This window comes from Lipotes vexillifer, unplaced genomic scaffold (genome assembly GCF_000442215.2).
Source record: "Lipotes vexillifer unplaced genomic scaffold, Lipotes_vexillifer_v1.1 scaffold496, whole genome shotgun sequence".
Classification (NCBI taxonomy): Eukaryota; Metazoa; Chordata; class Mammalia; order Artiodactyla; family Lipotidae; genus Lipotes; species Lipotes vexillifer.
Window position 1 is genome coordinate 6,447,299 of NW_006786690.1, and position 13,186 is coordinate 6,460,484.

Genomic DNA, 13,186 nt, shown 5'->3' on the forward strand with positions numbered 1-13,186 from the left:
TCCTCGCCCGGCCATCCCCGGCCCCAGAGCCGCTGACCCTGTCCGCCGCGGGCGGGGACGCGGGCGGAGGAGGTGCCGCCGCGGAGCCCCCGGACGCGACCATGTCGGAGGTGCTGCCCTACGGCGACGAGAAGCTGAGCCCCTACGGCGACGGCGGCGACGTGGGCCAGATCTTCTCCTGCCGCCTGCAGGACACCAACAACTTTTTCGGCGCCGGGCAGAACAAGCGGCCGCCCAAGCTGGGCCAGATCGGCCGGAGCAAGCGGGGTGAGTTCGCGGCCACCTCCCCCGACACCCGTTTTCCGGGCACCCAGGCCTGGCGGAGGTTTGCGGGGTTTTCCCGCACCCGGGAGCCCGTTCCGACCCACTAACATCTCATCGCGCAGAATTGGACGGGGGGGGGGGGGTTCCCGCACTGCGGGTTCAGCTCCGGCTGGCCTCGGGAACCCCTCCCCCTCAGCTAGATCCTCGTTGGGGTCACCCAGGGGGCGTGGCTGCATCTAGCTGCAGCAGGGGCTGAAGGGTTATACCCCGGTCCCCAAAGTTTGATTTTTGATTCGTACCCTGCCCCCGCCCCTTTTGCGCAGTGTAGTAGCAGCTGAACTCGATCTACAACCCGGGGTGGGGGGAGCCCTAGGGCTCCCCAGGGAACGGCGTGGGGAACTGCGGGGCGGGGAGGGCTGGTTCCGGCGGGGAAGGCGAGGGGCTTTCGGATCACACCGGCTTTTCATTGTTCCTTGGCAGGGGGAGGGGGGTTGCCGAGCCTGGGCGCTCGGCGCAGGAGCTGGAAAAGCCCCGTAGAGACTGGGACGCGCAAGGGCTCTAAGAGGAGCTCCAGAGACGCGGGGACAATGAGAAAGACAGAGAGCTGCCGTGAGAGACTGAGACGCAGAGACAGGGAGGAAGGCGGAGCGGGGAAGGAGGCCGAGATGGGCAGAGACCGAGACAAAGCTAAGGAGAGAGAGAGTCAGAGCCGGAAAGACAGCGAGTCAGAACGTAAGTCTGGGGAGGACAGAGAAGCAGCTGAAACAATGAGGGCAACCGACACCCCGGGCACAGAGACCTCGACAGGTGACCGTCGCGCCGGGAGACTGATGGAGGGACCGAGGAAGGCGAGGCTAGGTAGAAATAGTGAGAGAGGCGAAGGACACGGAGAGGCAGATGCGGAGAGGCGGGCGAGCCGCCGGCGGGCAGCGAAGGGAGGCTCCGACCTCTGTAGCTGCGAGTGCGGAGAGGCCAAGTCAGCCCGCTGGCAGCGCGGAGGGGGGCTCCCGGCCCAAGCGAGGCCAGAATCCCCGACGGGCTGCGCGCTGTGCAACCGGCCCCTGGCGTCCCTCCTCGCTGCGCGCACCTCAGCACCCCGCCTCGGCTACCGGCGCTGCGCTCGGGGCACCCGGGAGGATCCCAGGCCCGGAGCCCGTGGCTCCTCCTCCCCTTCCTCTCCCGCCCAGGAGCCTTTTTCCCAAATAAATGCGTCCTCCAGGGTGGGTGGGGGCCGGGGTGAGGACCAGGCCGGTGCGCGCCCAGGCTGCCACCAGGGCTGCGGGATTTGTGCCCTCTTCGCTTCCTCTGCTCAGCACCATGCTGGGACGCGGCCTGGGGGAGGGGGAGTGGTTCAGAGGAAAGCAGCAGAGGGACCCCTGGCCGAGCAGAAGAGGATGGGGGCTGTGTTAGCACGCGTGGAGTCCCCTTCCCTCTCCTTTCCTCAGTCTACCCGGCCCTCCGACCCCGGCGTAAAGCGAAACTTAGGGACCCCTGGCTAGGCCCAAGAGCGCTCACCTCTCCTTTTCTCCCCCTTTTTTTTGCAGTTGTTATTGAAGATGATAGGATTGATGACGTGCTGAAAAATATGACAGACAAGGCACCTCCTGGTGTCTAACTCCCCTAAAGACAATGAGTTAAGGGAGAGAATAAGAATGAGAACGGCGCTATCAGTTATTGGCAAAAAGCATGAAAAGAGAAAGCACTTTGAAATGTATTACTAGCTTGCTACCCACGATGAAATCAGCAACCTGTATCTCGTGTCAGGCCGGGAGACAGATGAGGCGTGAGAAGGAGAAGGCTCTGGGCTTCTTTGCAAAGATAAAAATTAAAAAAAAATTTTTAAAAATTCAAAAAATTAGTATATATATATACATAAAGAAATAAAAAGAGAAGTCTCAGTTGCAGCTATTTGTCAAAATTAATATCCATTTCTTTTTATATACAGTGAATATTGCGCAATTATAGATCTGGGTTTTGAACCACTTAAATAATGAAGCAGCAACACCGGGTGTTTCGAGGTGTTGGCATTCTTCGCTGATTTGGCTGTTCCCAATGTTTACATTATTTAATCTTGCAAAAATGATTCTGTGCACTTGGATGTGAAATGCTGTCCTGTTTTATTTTTTTATGTTGTTATCCTTGGATGTACAAAAAAAATCAGAAAATGATCTCTATAGATATTGCATTCTATTTTGGTCATCTTTTGAAGTTATCAAGAATGTGTTTAAGACAAGACGAGAACTTTTCTAAGGAATCATACATAGAAAATAATCATCGCTTTATTTTAAAATGAATTGTAAAGCTTGTGTTTCTTTGTTGCTGCGAGCTATTTGCCCAAGTTAATGCAAATGAACACATTTTATATGTCAAGGAAAAAAAAAAACACACAAAAAAAACAAAGAAAAAAAAATGCTTGAGCTTTTTCTAACCTCTCCCTGCAGTCTGTTGTGTGAGCAGCCTGTTTTTTTTCTCTAATATTGTGTCAGTTTATTCTCTTTAATGGATTGTAAAAAAATGTAATCACAAGAGTGCCAAATATCTTGAAATGCCAAAAGGCATTTTGGTTTCTTTTCTTTTCCCTGTGCTCTGAGTTCACGTAAAGGAATGCTTGGAGTGTCTTTTCCTGTTATTTATAGGGGTTCTCTTAGGGCACACCAGCTGCCTGTTTTGCATGGTATTTGCAAAAATGCCTCTTGCGTGAGGAATCTTTTACCGTTTTTCTGTTTGCAACTTTGGACCTCAAGAGGTTTCTTCCTTTCCCTACCCTGTTGCCTCTTTTCTTAATTCAATATTCTGTATGTTGCACCTTTAACCAGCACACAGGGCTGTTTCTTCAATGTACAATAAAAGAACTGTTCCTGTGTCTCACTCCTCTCTTTTCTCGGCTTTGGTTCCGGGGAGCTTGCTTTTTGTCTGCTGGTTGCAGACGGGAAGGCGGGAACGGTAGCTTTGGTCTGTGAGGCAAAAAGGTGGTGTGGAGGCCACCGTGGGTTTGGGCTCAGGTGATAGGAAAGAAGCTGGAGTGGCAAGGCCATCCCTGGAGGGCAAGTGCGTCCAGTTTGGATTTGCGTTGGGCTCTCCCTACTTCTGTTGGGTTTCTGCCATCCCTGGTGGGGTGTGGGGAGAAGGAGGGCTGGTGTGCTGGTTGGCAGGGAGTCAGCCTCGTGAAAGGCAAAGTTTGGAGGCTGGCAGGCTTGGATTCAAAACCCAGCTCCTTCACTTCCTAGCTCTATGGATTTGAGCAAGTGCCTTCACTTCTTCAGGCCTCAGTTTCCAAATCTGTGAAGTGGGGTTAATGCAGCTCCTACCTCGAAGGTTGTTGGGGAGATTCACACAGCACCCAGCACATAGTAGCACTCAGCATCAGATGCCCAGGTAACCCTTCCTCACGGGCCACCCGTCCTCCGGGGCAGGGCTGAGGAGGACCTATGCTCTTTGCCCTGTACCTTTGCCTTCCTGAGTTCACAGGTCCTTCCCGGAGGGATGAGCCTGGTCCTCTGGGGCCCACAGCCCGATTTGATTTGTCTCAGGCTTCCCCAACTCAGCAGCCCTACTCCAATCACTGCTCAAAAAGTCTCGTGATGAAAAAAAATTCTCAGCTCCTTGTTGGGCTCAGGACAGTTAATGGCAGTGGAGCAGGCCCCTGGGGGAGGAGGGGTTGGGAGAAGGATTTTGGCTGAAGAAAGGCCGGGAGAGTTTTTTTTCTCCTGGGCAGCTTGGCATCCAGGAGTCCCGGGTGCCGGGAGCTTTTAATGTGTTTGTTGTAAAACTGTCAGGCGGGGAGTCACAACACAGCTCACAGTGACAGGAGCCTGAGTGTGACTCAGACATCAGGTAAGACACGCCTGGGTGGGGAGGAGGAAGGGGGGCTCCAGAGGGCCTGTGGGGAGGGGGGTGATGTCTCAACCCCCTTCTCAGGGGTGGAGGCCCAGAGCCTCAGGGGGACCCAGTGGAGTCCCTATCAGTCATCATCAGGAAGGCAGGCAAGCTGGAGCTGGCGGTGCCTGCAGGACGATGGGGGTGGGGTGGGGTGCCAGCTTGATTTTCCCAGGCGTGTGACCCTGTTCCCAAACCTGGCTCTCCTGCCCGCTGACCCCAGAGAGTCCCAGTGCTCGGAGCCGATGGGCCTTTAGGTACCACGGAGCCCAGCTTTCCCCTGTGCTCTGTCCACATGAAGGTTGAGGGGCCGCCTGGCAGAGCTAGGGGCCAGGCCCACCCTCTGTGCAACATCAGTTTGCCAAGAGGAGTAGGAACCAAATGAAAAGATTCTTTCAAAAGGCAGGTGTCTGTCCGCACCCAGGAGTAATTACCACTCACCTGATCAAAGCGCCGTGCAATTACAAAGCGCTTTCCCTTCCAAGCCTCACATAATCGGCCCAGCAACCCTGGAAACCCAGAGCCCCTACCTCTCTTTAGTAGGTGAGGAAATCGACACCCCAGAGAGGCTAAAAGGACGGGCACAACATCCATACTCACTGAGCTCTTACTGTAGGCCCGGCTCGAAACAGCTCTATGAAGCAGGTGTTACCTGTGTCCTGACGATACAGGAGAAACCAGGGCTCGGAGGCATTAGGTAACTTGTATGAGGTCACTCAGCTGGTAAGTGGTGAAGCACCCTTGAACCCAGAGTCCGGGCTCCAGGATGGGGATGCAGAGTCACCTGTCCCCAGACCCAGGCTCAGTCCCAGCTGCAGCCATTGTCCTTCAGCCTTAAATATCCTTTTGTTGGTTTATTGTTCTGAGCCTGGGCTCTCCCGCTATTCTGCCAACAGACAACTGACTGCATCAGGGGTCAGAGTGAGGCAGAGCATCTTAGCTGACCACTTGGATGTGGTCAGATAAGACCTGGAGCTGCCCTCTGCTGGGAAGGGGGGAGCACGGGAGCCCTTGGTGAGGCTCGGGTCCATTTTAAATAAGTGATGTATTAAAAGGTTCCTCCTGGAAGCCACTCCATCAGCCGAGGCAGGATTCTCTGTCTGGGAAGACAGAATCTGCCTTTCCCGCAGATTCCGATCAGCAACAGAAGAATATAAATCTTTTAAATATACTCGAACATCGGGCTAAACATTTGTTGAGAAGGCACTTTAGGGACTGGGCAGATATCAAATTATACCAAGTACAGGATATGTTTGAAGTATCTGGTTAGGTAGCAGTAAATACGGAAAAGGCCACTCCAAGTCCGATCTGGGGGAGGGTGTCTCGAAGCCTCCAGGCATCGATCGAGCATCCAGGGCTGCATTATTCAAACTTCATTAATCGAATGCTTGTAATAAGCATCCATCTCCCTGGATTCTGCTTCCTTGGCCTGTCCGGGCTGACAGCCTGAAGGAATATCAAAAAGCACCTCTAAGGGGGAAATTGGCAAATTAAGTTTTAAAAGAAAGTGACTTGAAAATTACTGCTGTCTGGAGGCCACAGATGAAGGAGTGAGCAGGTCGCCTGTGCAGACAGCAGGCAGCTGGTTCTCGGCCCTCAGGGCCCAGCAGAGAGGGTAGATTTCAGGGTGGCTACTGGGCATGTAGAGGGCATGAGTTTGGGACTTTGGTGACTTGGATTTGAAACCTCTCATATACTTTCTAGTTTGGACTTGGGCCAGTTTCTCAAGCTCTGTGGGCCTCTGTTTCTCCTCCTGGAAAATGGGGATGGTGGCAATGCCAATAGCACAAAGGATTAAATAGGAGCTCCCACTCCTCCCAGGTGCAGGGCCTGGTGCGTTATAAATGTCAGTCATCATACATGAAGTGCCTACTGTGTGCCAGGCAATGGACTTTCAAGACCTAGCAAACAGTTCGAGGTGTGTGAAGCTTCTTTGCAGATGGTTTTTGGCAGCCCAGAGCTGACACCCTGAGGGCACAGAGGGGCAGTGGAGGCATCCCCACGGGGGTGGGGTGGGGTAGAGGAACCACCTCACGTCTCATTATCCCCATCAGTTCCCCAAAGCACCCCAACAATACAATCCTAAGTAAACCTGTGTGCTTGCTCTCCGAAGGCAGCTGAGAGGAGTTTCCTACCGGCTTCCAACCAGACTGTCACAAGCCTTCCTTCTCTGGATGGAGACCAACAAATCCTGACTTCTTGCCCTGGGAAGGAAAGAGCTTGGCTTTCTGCTTGGATTCCCCTCTGTCAACAGGTCCTCCATGATTTTCATTCATGTGACAAATATCAACTTAGCACCCACTTTGGGCCAGGTCCTGTGCTAGGCTAACTGAATATCCAATGATGAAGAAATGGGAGTTTTCCTTGGGCTTGAAAATGATAGTTGCCATGGCAATGAGGTTGGGAGCTAGGAGCTTGGAGACCCCCAAAGTCAGCAGCTCAGATCCTTCGTGCTGGTAAAAAGAGGGAACCAAAGAAAACTGGGTCTTGGGGACTGCCCGAAACACAAACACATGACCCTCTTTTAAAAAATATAAACATTTACTTTAGAATAGTTTTAGATTTACAGAGAGGTTGTGAAGGTATTACAGAGTTGCCATGTACCCCTGACCCAGTTTCTCCTACTGTTCACATCTGACATTTCCACAATATGCTTTTCACAACTAAGGAAACAACACAGGTACGGTACTATTAACTAAACTCCACCGGTTCCTTCAGTTTATACCTAATGTCATTTTTCTGTTCCAGGATTCCATCCAGGATACCACGTTACATTTATTTATTTATTTTAAAAATTTCTTTCTTTATTTATTTTAGGCTGCGCTGGGTCTTCGTTGCTGCACGCGGGTTTCCTCTAGTTGCGGGGCGAGCTTGCGGAGCACGGGCTTCAGTAGCTGTGGCACGCAGGCTCTAGAGCTCAGGCTCAGTAGTTGTGGCGCACGGGTGTAGTTGCTCCGCAGCAGGTGGGATCTTCCCGGACCAGGGCTTGAACCCATGTCCCCTGCATTGGCAGGCGGATTCTTAACCACTGCACCACAAGGGAAGCCCCACATTACATTTAGTCATCCTGTCTCCTTAAGTTCCTCTTTGCTGTGATCATTTCTCAGATTTTTCCTGTTTTTGATGGAGTCCTGGTCAGGTATTTTGCAGGCTTTCCCTCAACTGGGGTTTGTCTGATGTTTTTCTCATGCTTCAGCTGGGGTTATGGGTTTGGCAGGAGGACCATGGAGGTAAATAAAGTGCCATTCTCATCACATCCTATCAAGGGTACACACTTTCACCATGACTGATCACTGTTGATGTTGGCCTTGATCACTTGGTTGAGGTAGCATTTGCCAGGTTTCTCCAGGGCAAAGTTACGCGTTTCCTTCTGGTTTCCATACTGTCCTCCTTGGAAGGAACTCATTACAGCCCACTTAAGGGGTAGGAAGATATATTCCCCCTCCTTGAGGGGGGGAGTATCTCCATAAATTATTGGGACTTTTCTGCCCAGGTGATGTGGGTGACCCACTTTTCAGCCAGTCAACTTTGCCCCTCTGTTGGGTAAGCCCACTGTGGTTTAGATGTAATCATGAGTTAGAGGCAAACCAGGGAAAAACAAAAATGCCCACAAGGCCCAGGGTGCTGCCTGATGACCGATAGATGGAGCCTTACAAAAAAAAGAAAAAGATTAAACAAAATTAATAAAAGCAACTTCCTGTGAAGGGGGAACTGTCACCCTGATTAGAAACTGTGCAGAATTTGCTCTTGGAAACCTTCAGGCAGCTGCTCTGGTTTATAAAATCTGCCTATTGGAGGGAAGGAGGAGGGGAAAAAAAAGGTTGTCATTATTCCAGAAACAGAGATTCTCCCAAACCATATGCAAAAATAAATCCTCCGCGACCGGGCTGTATCCAGGGAAACCTGGCAGCTGGGCTGGAGCTTGTGGGGTGGCCCCGGGTCGGGGATGGAGAGCCTGTGTCCACGGGCCCCACTCGCTTCTCCGGAGAAACCAAGAGTCCCAGAAAGACAGCCCCACCTTGCCGGCACTGGGCCCCCATCCCCATCCCACCCTCCCCCTCTGAGATGAGGACTTGCTTGATCTTGTTACCCTTCACACTGGAAGGTTAGCCTTTAACCCCGGGCAGCACACACCCACTCGCTGGGAGGAAGGTCCTTGACCCAGAAACAGCTGTTTGAGGACAAAGGGTCACTAGAGGGGAAAGGAGGTTGGGGAGGCCGGGCTGGAGGGAGGAGGAGGACCTGGGAAATGGGCCATGGGAAATCCTAACAGAGTAGCGATGGGGGCTGGGCAGGTGGGGTCAGGCAGTGATGACACAAAGTTGTCAGGGAAAGGTATGTCTGGTAAGACAGAGGGCCAGTGGCTAAGGGCTTAAACAGGGTGGGCTGGGAGGGTGTTTGGGTAGAGGGAATTAACTAATTAAATCCCTATTCATTCAGGGATTCAACAGCCCCGTGTGGGGGTGGGCCGGGTATTATGCTTGGCACTGGGGAGACAGGGCTGGGGAAAGCAAGGCCTCCTCTGGCCTTCAGAGGCCTCACTGCCTGGTCAAAGGCCATTAGATGACAGTGAAACTTCAAGAGGTTGAGAAGGCAGGGGTGGACCCACAGGATGCTTAGGAAACACCTGGGGAACCCCAATAGCATGCTGCCAGCATCCACAGAGGGTGTCTTGGAAAAGATTGGTGACTGCTTTCCAATCCCCAATGTGCCAGTAACACACTGTGGGATGGTCGCCGTGCGCAGGTATTTTGCCCCTCTGGGGTTCCTTTTCCCAATTTGAAAAGTAATATTTACAAGGTGCTCGCTCGAGGCCAGTAACTGTTCTACACTCTCTGCATTTGATTCATTTAATTTTCACAGTAACTAGGAGGTAGTTACTGTTATTATTGTTCCCATTTTCCAGATAAGAGAAACCGAGGCACAGAGCAGTGAAGTCACCTGCCTAAGGTGGCACAGCTAGAAAGTCATGGAGCTGGGACTGACCCCAGGGAGGATGATCCCAAGAGTTCCTGGTTTCAACTGCGCCAATATAAGGAGAGGGTCGGGCAACGTGACTTTCTACCGCTTCTAGCAGCCCAAAGGGCGCAGGGTTCTGAGCCTAAACCGCCCATCCTCTTGTGGGGGAGGGGAGGCTGAGGATCCGGTTGGCGGTAAACCCTGGACCAGGCCAGGCGGTTGCCATGGGGACGGCTGGGCGGAGGCGGCCAGCCGAGGCCGGTTGCCCCGAGGGGCAGTTCCGGGGGAGCTCCTCCACTGGCAGGGAGTGGCCCGAGCTAGCACCTGGGGCCGCGTTTTCCTGGCAGACGGAGCCACAGTAATTCTCCCCTCTCAGGCAGGGGAGACCACAAGTCCCCTGCAGCCGTCTGAGCCTCCTCCGACCTGAACTCAATCCCCCACGAAGCCGCACTTATCTCCAGTTCATCTGCGTGAATTATTTACTGTGTCTGGCGGCCTCCCGCCTGCCTCCGCCCTCCCTGTCCGCGCGGCTTTTTCACATCCTGGTTTGCAGCAGCCCCTCTTCCTCCCCATCCAAGGAGCTCGACTGTCAGGCCTCAGGGGAAGTTGGGGCAGGAGCTTACCCCCTCCTCAAGGCCTCACCTGGACATCCTTGTCTGTAAACCAGAGGGAGCACTAGATTGGGTCAGGAGTTATTTGTTTAATTCTCCCAGCAATCCTGCCAATCAGGAGCACCATATATTGTCCCCATTTCACATATGAAGAGGCTGAGGCCAGTAGGATTTGAATAACCTGTCCACAATCAGGAAGGAGCCAGAAGTGGAAACAGCTCTTAACTCTTACCCACTCCTAAGCGGGATGCCGTTAGCCTGAGGGCCAGTCTTGCGGGCCAGTCACATCTGTGACGTGCCCTATGCACAGAGCAATGAGCCAGCCCCGTGTGCCTGGCCCTGTGCTGGGGTTCTGGGGACACACAGATGAGTCAGGCACAGCCCCTGCCCTCAGGTTGCTTCTGTCTGGAGTTGGGTGGGGGTAGGGGACAGGTAGCAGGCAAGGACAGACACGTTCATGACTCCTTATGTGGGAGGAGTTGGAGGGCTGGGCACAGAACAGCGAGCTCTGGGGCGGTGAGAGACCCTTCAGTGAGCAGGTGGGACTTCAGCTGGGCCATGGATGGGGGTCGGGGTGTTGTGGGGAGCTCTTGGTGTGGGGAAGACCGGGGCAGCGGGACGGAGGCTGGCAGGCTTGGGGTTTGCTTGAGAAAGGGCAGGTCCTTGGGGAGGGGGGTTGGAACAGGGCATTCGTGTTGGCGCCAGGGTTGGAGGAGGAGGGGGCTTTGGGTCAGATCCTGGGGGTTCTTGAAGTGCGAGCTCAAGGGTCTGTTTAGAGCAGTGCTTTTCACGGGGTAGGGGAGCAATTTTGCCCTCCAGGGGACATTTGGCAATGTCTGGAGACCTTTGTGATGGTGACAACATGGGGAGGAGGGTAGAGCTAGTGGCATCTCATCGGTGGGGGACAGGGATGCTGCTAAACATCTTATGGTGCCCAGATTTAGCCAGTCCCAAATGTGCCGGAGTTGAGAAATCCTCGTTTAGAATGTGTTTAAGAGCCTTTACGACAAAGCAAAGTAAGATTTTGGGCAGGACACCTATCTTCTCATGCCTTGGCTTCCTCCTCCCTAAAACGGGCTGAGTATATTGGGTAACGTTTGAGGTAATAGCTGTCACCTTTTTCATGCGTACTGTGTGCTGGTCACACCCTAAGCACGTTACAGATATAACAATAACATAATAACATCATCCAATCCTTATAACCCAGTGACGAGTAATACTACTACTAACAGCAAGCTTTTCCAGGGCCACTTCTTAAGTGCCAGGCCCTGTACTAAACTTTTTACAGATATTCATTTATTTAATCCTCACAACACCTCCACTATTATAACCTCCACTGAACAGCTGGGGAAACAGAGGCACCAGAGCATGGAAGGACATGTCTCTCTGAGGACAATGTCTGTCTTGTTTTCTGCTAGCTCTCCAGGATCTAGAACAGTGTCTGAATAAATGTTGAGGAGGAAATACATAAACCCTTCACGAACCTCCTGCAATTGTGAAGAAACTGGGGCACAGAAAGGTTGAGGGTCTTGTTTGGAGAAACACAGCAGGACCTTTACTCCCTTGCCTTCAGGCCGAGGCCTCAGGAAAGCCGCTGGGCAGCTTCTTCTGTGGACCACTGGAGCCTAGCTCTTCCACTGGAGCCTGGCTCTTCCGCTGGCAGGAAGGGCGCTTGTGTTGGGCACTTCTGAGACGCCCAGAGGGCAAGAGCATCGGGGTCTCCCTAGGGTCCCAGCTGAGCCGGAAAGGACTGGCATCTTGGATTTTGACCAGACCTGGAGCTTGGTCTGCATGAGAATGTGTCTAGTGCCTGGGACTGGATTTGTCTGCTCTCCTGGTGAATGTGGAGAGATTTCCAGTTTAATCTGACCCTAGTCCCGACCTCAGGAGGGTGAGTACCTGCAGGGCTCTGGGAGAGTCAGACACGGTGCTAGATAATCTCCGAGTGGCTGTGCCGTCTGCAGGCTCCTTGCTCAAGGTGCACATCTCAGCCAGGCCTCAGAGCAGCCCGCAGAGGCAGCCGCACTATCCTCACCGCGGACAGGTGCAGAGAAGTGGTAACTTACTTGTCCAGAGGCGACAGCGGAGAGGCTTTAAGCTCCGCCTCTCTGATGCCTATATCAACTTGAACCATAAACACACATTCATTCCACAAGGGGCCTCGGGCTTATTACTTTACTTTTCTGACCTTCATCTGTGAAATGGGAGCATGAATCCAGGTCTCAGAGGATTGCTGCAAAGATGTAAAGGCGATAATAACAATGAATACCCAGCACCTAGTAGGTTGTTTCCCTGAACTTCCTGGGGATCCATCAAGTTTGAGCTTTGGGGTAGCCCTGGGGGGTGGAGTGGAGCCAGTAGTTGAGGAAGCGGGGGGCCAAGGGTGGGCAGAGTCTTGGGAGGAGGCCTCTAAACACTGCCCTGTACTGCTCCATGAAGAATGGCCCCTCCCAACCGTCTCCCTAGGTCCCATCCCCTGATTCTGTGCTGCCCTTAGGCTGTAAGGTGGGTGATGCTGCTTCCTGGGAGTGGGTTGTGCAGTCCCCTCCTCATTCCCTAAACAGTCAATGGATCAATGGCTGTTAAAAGAGCAGATGGGGGTGTGGTCTACCCTGCAAGCCTCCTGTCCTTCCACTTCTCCATAAACCCGCTACGCCCTGGCCATGGTGTTCTTTCCAGAATGTCGTACTTTTTTGTCCCCGCACTTTTGCATATGCTGTTCTCTCAGCCTCCCACCCCTTTTCATCTTGCCAAATCCTACTCATCCTCCAGGTTTCAGCCGAGTTGTGACCTCTTCCAGGAAGCCTTCCCTGAGGCCCTCCCACCTGAATTAGTTCCCTGACTTACGCTCCTGCAGCCCTGATGCTTTCTGTCTGTCCAAGCACTCACCCCATTGAGTGTCACAGCTGGTCAGTCCTCCTCCATCGGACTGTGTTTCCCTCTTGGGTGGCACTGGGGCTGTCTTGTTGGTCTCCATATCCCCAGGTCTTCACACAAATTCCTGTCACGTAGCAGCTCCTCAGAGAACATTGTCGAATTAATGTTGTAATAATAACAGTCTCTTGCATATGTAGAGCTCTTTTTCAGTTTCAAAAGCCTTTTTATGGCAATTATGTCATCTGATCTTCACAGAGAACTTGTCATTTGCGGTAGGGAGGGTTAGCCCCGGAATTTCCGTTTTACAAGGAGGAAAACGAGGCTGGAAGAGATTAGGTGTGTTACACAGGTGGCTGGTGGGACAGGTGCGCTGCCCACACTGTCTTGCCCAAGGCAAGTGTGGAAATGTAATATATTTGGTCCAGGGTGTAATATATTTGGCTCAGAGTTCTGATTCCAAGCTTTCCGCCTCAGGGGAGGGGGTGGAGAGTTGGGGGCTAGAAGTTGTTGCTTTCAAGTGCTGGTGAGGAGCTGGGGCCAGCTTTGTGTGGTGATGATGGGCCGGGTGGGTGTAAACTTATTCTCTGGAAGGGAAAGAG

At 52.9% G+C, this 13,186-nt stretch overlaps 1 protein-coding gene across 1 annotated transcript; it reads left to right on the plus strand.

Moving 5' to 3' along the window:
- Nucleotides 1-6: 6 nt before the first annotated feature.
- CAMK2N1 (calcium/calmodulin dependent protein kinase II inhibitor 1) lies at nt 7-3,132 on the plus strand. The gene is made up of 2 exons (XM_007459234.1): nt 7-267; nt 1,809-3,132. Exons 1-2 carry the CDS (start codon nt 102-104, stop codon nt 1,877-1,879), a joined length of 237 nt encoding a protein of 78 aa, XP_007459296.1. The 5' UTR covers nt 7-101; the 3' UTR covers nt 1,880-3,132.
- The last annotated feature ends 10,054 nt before the right edge of the window (nt 3,133-13,186 follow it).

Bases quoted from the DNA above. Each gene is read 5' to 3' on its own strand.
- CAMK2N1 (XM_007459234.1), top strand. From the start codon at position 102: ATGTCGGAGGTGCTGCCCTACGGCGACGAGAAGCTGAGCCCCTACGGC. The intron at 268-1,808 runs GTGAGTTCGCGG...TTTTTTTTGCAG, and splicing joins GATCGGCCGGAGCAAGCGGG to TTGTTATTGAAGATGATAGG.